We start from the raw sequence: 7257 nt of genomic DNA, 5'->3' as shown, positions 1-7257 counted from the left end.
AGAAAATGTCGGCCTATAAAGAGACGAAGGGTCGTGATTGGTCGAATCTTACCACGTGACCACCGGAAGTACTGATTTGACGCAGGATCGGTCCAATAATTCTGACGTCAACGCGTTTAGGGCCGAAGAAAGCCGAAGGTGCCCGAATACATTTTTAATAAAATAAAATACCTTAGATTATAGCAATAAATATTATTATTGTTCTAAAATAAAACAGAAAGGAAATAATATGAGTTTTAATTAATGTTTTTAGATATGCACATAGCAATACCTTAATAAATTCGAATGAAGATATTCCATTTAAAAATTCCCTCCAAAATCGGGAGGGGTCGCCATCAATACGACGTGTCTTTGTCTATGGTTTGCATAGATCATAAACTATTTTTTTACTCAAATCTTAAGCTAAGAAATATAACTAAGAGACACATTTATTATACTACAAGTACAAAGTAGATAATATTATACTCTGGCGAAGAATAATATAGATCATGACTTTATATAATATTTAACATTCCTAACATATTGTATTTTAAGATGATTATCAGTGGAGCCTTTTCTAAAGAAAAATCAGAAGAATCTTTTCTCTTTCGTGCGGTCAACCATTTTCTGACGACAAAATAACCTAGCGCGCACACTTTTTGTTGCGCGATTATTTTATCGCAAAAATGCGACATAATATTATGAGTTATGAGGTAGCTTATGAGTTAGTAAACCCTGGGACTGTCCGCACTGCGATTTTAACGAATTTTAACTATATTATAATATATTCCGCTAGGTAGGTATATTAACTTTATGATCGTGTGTATAACATAAAGTTAATATTTTATCGTACCTAACAAAATAATAAATATCTAATATTAACTTTATGATATTATGTAGATATCAGATATGTACGCAGATTGTATTCGCGCGAATTTATTGCAAGTGCGGATACTCTCTTATAAAGGCTAAAGCTAGCACTTATTCGAAATTCATATTTTCTCAAATTCAAGTTCCCGCGGTTGATTACTGTCTCGCTACTCCACAGTCGGTCGGTAGGTGTAAAAAAGGCATAAGTGTGGAACCGCTCTTGGAGCGCCCTTCACATATTGTGGTGACTGGCGGTCATTAGGCAAAAATCATCGATTTTTACTCAGTTGAACCATATATATAATTGGAATCTCGGAATCGGCTCCAACGATTTTCATAACATTTAATATATAGGGGGTTTCGGGGCCGATAAATCGATCTAGCTAGGAATCATTTTTAGAAAATGTCATTTTCATCGAATACCGAGCAAAGCTCGGTCAAATAGCTAGTTTATTTTATTGTGCATTATCACGTATTATGCAATATTATGGACCGTCTAGAGTTTTAGGCCGGTATAAATAGTCAGTACTCTAGATGCATCTCGGTCTCAAGACACGGTTCAGGCTCTGTGATTGGTTGGCTGTCAAAATTTGGCCCAATCATAGAGCCGAACCGCGTCTTGAGACCGAGATGCATCTTGAGTACTGACTATTTATACCGGCCCTAGACTCTAGAGCAGTGGTGCCCAACCTTTTTTTCATGCGGGCCACAAACATGTTTTGGTCTTGGTGTCTCGGGCCGAAACAAAAAATTTTAAGGGTTAAAAAATAACGATCTTCAAAATTAACGATTTAAAAGTGGAAAAAATTCGCGAACCGCGCGCGACTCCGCGAAATTTCCGCGAAACGTGAGTGTGGATCCGATTCGCATATTTTTCGCACTTCGCGGCTGGTTCCCCGACCGTATCCACACTCGCGCGCGAACCGTGCGCGACGCCGCGGCGCCGCAAAATTCCTGCGAAGAATGAGTGAGAGATTCGCATACGTTTCGCACTTCCCGGCCCGTTCCCCGATTGTTGTCGGTTTTCTGTCCCGCGACAAGAGATTTTTTTTTAAATCTTTATTTTAATAAGGGCTTTTGCCATACAAGACATGCCAGCATTGTTTAGTGAACAGATAATTACTCCTACTTTATACTTTATTACTTTATTTTTATAATATTATAAAGGTGAAAGTTTGTTTGGATGTATGGACGTATGGATGTTTGTTACTCTTTCAAGCAAAAACTACTGAATGTATCTTAATGAAACTTTACAATATATTATTGTAAAGTTATAGCTTATAGCTTATACATCATAATAACACATAGGCTACAATTTTAACTGACTTTCAAAATGGGGGAGGTGTTATGTTAGTTTTTTTTATAGTCACCAATTACTCCGCCGTTTGTCAACCGATTTTAAAATTTTTTCTTTTGGCGTACAGAGTATCATCCCAATTTGTTACTATACTCACAAAAGTGGTGATCTGATGCTGGGAGCCATGACTAATCGAGGGAACTCCTCAAAATTTATATGGAAACATGTGGTGACTTCGGTTTCGTGGGAAGTAGTCTAAGCATATGCAATCAACAAGTAAGATTTTGCACCAAGGTATACCATGATTAGATTGGGAAGGTACTGAGAGAACTCCTTTGCGTTGCTTTAAGAACGGAAAGCATATGCTACTATGCAAATTACATTCATCATCACTATCATATTATATGCATCCCATGATTATGAGCCTATTATGACCCATTGGTACTTTTCATAGTCATTTAGATCAAGATTCGAATTTATCAAGCGATTTAAAAAATATTTATTTGTTTGATTGAACACGTTAATCATAGGAACTATTGGTCCGATAAAAAAATATTTTAGTGTTAGATAGCTCATTTATCAAAGAAGGCTATACCTAGGCTATTTTATCACGCAAACTAATAGGACCGAAGAAACAGAGGAAATGTGGTTAAAACGGAAAATTGTTAGCAAGGGTTTATCTCACGAAATACTAAAGCAATTTTGTATGTTATTTGGCACAGATATAGAGTAGACTACGTGAAGAGAGATAAGCTATTTTGTTGCGAAAAAATGTACGATTTCCGTAAAATTCCTAATATATTACGCGAGCGAAGCCGCGTGGGATATCTAGTTAAAGTAAGTTAAATTTGGCTCAAGGGCGCAAACTATAGTGCGTCAAGAAAGTGAAGAAATTAAAAAGTGGCAACATTGCAAACATGTCGCGAACTTTGCGAGTGTGGATCAGTAAATTTGGCAGAATCAAATATATACTAGTAATCTGTGGGCAGAATGCGCGATGCGCGCCGCTATCCGCGCCGCGGTCCGCGGCGCGCTGTCACGCGCGAGTGTGGATCGGCAGTCACGACGACTACATTATTTTGCCGGTGGGCGTGAATTTCAAAAGTGCCTCTGGTATAAAAAAAAATGGCTTTTTGGCGCGAAATTTAAACGTTTGGCTCGCTTTATTATAGACGTGTTGTAGGCTTGTAGCTATACCAAGTAGATACGGCTTGTTGTAAGCTTTTAGCTCAATGGCTTCTAGCCAGAGAAGTCGTTAGATTTGTGTTTATTATCATTCTGTATATTCATGGTGTCCATGGCATTAGTAGGTATCTAAAGTGTACAATATGTAAGCTTTGTAACAGTAAGCAATATTTATATAAATACATTTGGGTTTTGAGCTTTTTCCATTGTCTGGTACCCGTAACACAAGTCCTTCAGGTACTTAGAACGGGGCCAGACTGACGTGGTGTGAAGCGTCCATGGATGTTTAAATTCATATTTGGTAAAAAAATCGACCAAGTTCGAGTTGGACTCGCGCACTAAGGGTACCATTATAGAGCAAAATTAAGCCAAAATTGTTTTTTGTATGGGACTATGGGAGCCCCCCTTAATTTTTTATTTTATTTTAATATTATTATTAAATAATATTATAGTACACATATAACTAAGGACTTTGAGAAAAATTGATGTTGAAATTACTGATATAAAGCAAAAAAGGCCAAAGAAATCATGTTTATTGTATGGGAGCTCCCCTTAAATATTAATTTTATTTTGTATTTAGTATTTTGTGTTAAAGCGGCAACAGATATACTTAATTAATTTTTTTAGCTCTCTAGCTGTTACCATTCTTGAGTTATAGCCTGAAGACAGACAGACAGACAGACAGATGGACAGATTAGTAATAGGGTCCCATTTTTACCCTTTGGGTACGGAACCCTAAAAATATTGTGCCAACAATTTTTTCAATAGTAACTTATGTGGTATAAGTAATAATAACATATTTTTTTCTTAAAATAAAATATTTTTATTTTACATTTCATTCAAGGGTTTTACGCCTAATATCTCTAGACTAGTTTTTAAAACCTCTCTTGCAGTCTTAAATACAAGCAAACGCTGTGATCCAACATAAGGATCAATATCCTTGACTTTAAGTTCATTAAACATTCTATTGACGTGTCTAGACAGCCTAAATAAGTAGTTGACTAAAATACAAGCTTCATTTTCAGTGTATGCTCTATGCAAGACACTTTGAAACTTAACCAGTTCAGCTACAACAGTGCCTACAATTTCCTCAGGTAAGCAATCGGGTTCACAGGTGTCTGCTGGTGACACACCACATTTATTCTCCAAGCTCCACAACCTACAGTGAAGATACTGTAGTTTTATGCCGCTGTCCCCTTCACTTTGCAATGCTTTATCCCAATCAAATTCATAATCGTTTTGTCTCCTCTGCTTCAAGTCATTGATAACAACTGCAGTTGTGCCTAATACATCCCAAGTCTCTTCGTTCATTGCTGATGTCCTTGTATCTGTAATAAAAAAAGTTACTTATTATACATTAACTTGATTGTGGAAAAACAAGACACAATAGAATTTTTATAGTGTCTCGGACCTCGGACACTGGTGACCTTAAGGGGCTTGATGAATTATATAGTAAATACAATTTTATAGAACCACAAAAAGATGGATAATAAACATAATTACTTTTTGCCTGAAGTTGTTTTTCACACATTTTATGTTTTGCTTCGTCCAAAACATCATTGAGGAAGATTACATTTCCTTTTCTTGTACTCATTCCCTTTATTCTTCCAAATTTAATATGCTCACAGCCAGCTACAGACTTTTCGTCTATCTTACTGACAATATCAAAAAGTGCAATAAAGTGATCAGTTTGCGCTTTATCAACGACATAAATGTGTTTGTCATAATTGAATTTCTTGTATCTATCCAGTAGGGCAGCAATATCTCTTGTTATATACAGTGTAGAACCGTCACTTTTAAGTACAGTCACATTTTTATCTCTTACTTTTACTACTTTTCTGCCAGTCTCATCTACAAACCAGATCTTTCTCTTTTCCAACATCTCTATAATACCTTGTATATGTTTACTATTGTAGTCGGACTCCCAATGGTAGACATCAAATTTGATTCCTAATCTTGAGTACATTTTTTCAAGCTCGGCAACAGTAACCTGCCTAATCTTTTCCCAGATCTCTAAGCTTGTTTCCCCCCTCTCGATGTCTGTGAAATATTTCCTTGCTTGATCGTGTACACTTTCATCTTTTTGTGACATTTCATTAGCTTCAACATAAATTTGATATAAGCTGCTGATAGGATTACTTGTGATTTCGTTTATGTCAATGTTCTTTGCCTTTAGACCATACTGTAGTAGACCAAACTGGGTGCCCCAATCTCCCAAGTAGTTCAGTTTGGTAACATTGTTTTGAAAATGTTTGTTTATATTAGCTATAAAATTTCCTATTATCGTCGATCTCAGGTGACCCACATGAAAAGGCTTAGCTATATTTGGTGAGCTAAAATCCACGAGTACATTTTTAGGGGTTAAATTTTCTGGCGTAATAATTTCATTGTAGTTATCTATAATTTTTTTTATGAGTACATTTCTTTCAATCTCAACGTTATCGTTCGTAAGATTTGTACTTTGGGCTAGTCGTTGGTTCCTATGTGCTGTGCAGATTTTAGTAGAAATAGCGAATAGTTTTTCGCTATGTTTATAAGAAATATGAATGTTTGAGAGGTTTTTAATTATTCCAACCTTATCTGATAGCTAAAAATAAAAGAAAATATTCGTCAATAATTCATTACTTAAAGAAAATAAATATAAATGTTAAATAATTTTAAAAAGGCAAACCTTATCTAAAAACATCGATTTTAACCTCATTTTGGATTATTTTTATTTACAAATATTATTAAAACTTGATTGATATTTTAGAATTTTTACTAATGTACGTAAAATTTTCTTTTCATCAATAAAAAATTATTTTAAAAATTACTTTTGTAGATGTCATGTATGATCATTGATCACAGAGTACCTACCTTTTTATTGTGTTCATACACATTAAAAAGGTACCACAGATTACTAGTTTAAATTTAAAGGAACTCTGTGATGAACAGGTCCTGGAAGTTAGCCCCCCAAGATTATTTTTTTTTGTAATTTTTTGATTTTTATATTCGTATATCGTTTGTTCGTCGTTTGTTCGTGATTGTTCGTTATAAATAATCGTTTGTTCGTTACTAGTTTATTTAATAAAAAATGTTTTAAAATATGATCTTAAGTTAGCCCCCCCCATTCTAATTTTTAATTAATTTATGTTAATATTGAATTATAAATATTCATTAATGTTTGTTCGTCGTTTGTTCGTGATTGTTCGTTATAAATAATCGTTTGTTCGTTACTTGTTTATTTAATAAAAATTAATTTAAAATATGATCTTAAGTTAGCCCCCGCATTTAAAAATTTTAATAAGATGTCAATATTGAGTTTTAAATATTCATTAATGTTTGTTCGTCGTTTGTTCTTGATTGTTCGCTATAAATAACCGTTCGTTCGTTACTTGTTTATTAAATAAAAATTAATTTAAAATATTATGATCTTAAGTTAGCCCCCTCATTCTATTTTTTAATGAATTTATGACAATATTGAATTATAAATATTCAATAATGTTTGTTCGTCGTTTGTTTTTGATTGTTCGTTATAAATAATCGTTTGTTCGTCACTTGTTCATTTAATAAAAAATAATTAAATATTATGCTCTTAACTCTTAAGTTAGCCCCCGCATTTTAATTTTTAATAAATTTGTGTCAATATTGAATTATAAATATTCATTAATGTTTGTTCGTCGTTTGTCTTTGATTGTTCGTCATAAATAATCGTTTGTTCGTCACTTGTTTGTGTAATAAAACTTAATTAAAAAAAATCTTCTTAATTTAGCCCCCCGTTTTAAATTTTAATAAATTTATGTTAATATAGAGTTATAAATATTCATTAATGTTTGTTCGTCGTTTGTTCTTGATTGTTCGTTATAAATAATCGTTTGTTCGTCACTTGTTTGTGTAATAAAACTTATTTAAAAAAAATCTTCTTAACTTAGCCCCCCGTTTTAAAT

At 33.8% G+C, this 7257-nt stretch overlaps 1 protein-coding gene across 1 annotated transcript; it reads right to left on the bottom strand.

The window, feature by feature from the left end:
• Nucleotides 1-4134: 4134 nt before the first annotated feature.
• LOC121729130 (probable arginine--tRNA ligase, mitochondrial) lies at nucleotides 4135-6098 on the bottom strand. Its single transcript, XM_042117527.1, has 3 exons — nucleotides 6003-6098; nucleotides 4835-5918; nucleotides 4135-4659 (listed from the first exon to the last, which is right to left on the bottom strand). The coding sequence occupies exons 1-3, from the start codon at nucleotides 6030-6032 to the stop codon at nucleotides 4160-4162; spliced, it is 1614 nt and encodes a 537-aa protein (XP_041973461.1). The 5' UTR covers nucleotides 6033-6098; the 3' UTR covers nucleotides 4135-4159.
• Nucleotides 6099-7257: the final 1159 nt, after the last annotated feature.

Source organism: Aricia agestis, chromosome 7 (assembly GCF_905147365.1).
Source record: "Aricia agestis chromosome 7, ilAriAges1.1, whole genome shotgun sequence".
NCBI classification, from domain to species: domain Eukaryota; kingdom Metazoa; phylum Arthropoda; class Insecta; order Lepidoptera; family Lycaenidae; genus Aricia; species Aricia agestis.
Note: the sequence above shows the minus strand (reverse complement) of the source record. Positions and strands in the feature narration are given on the sequence as shown.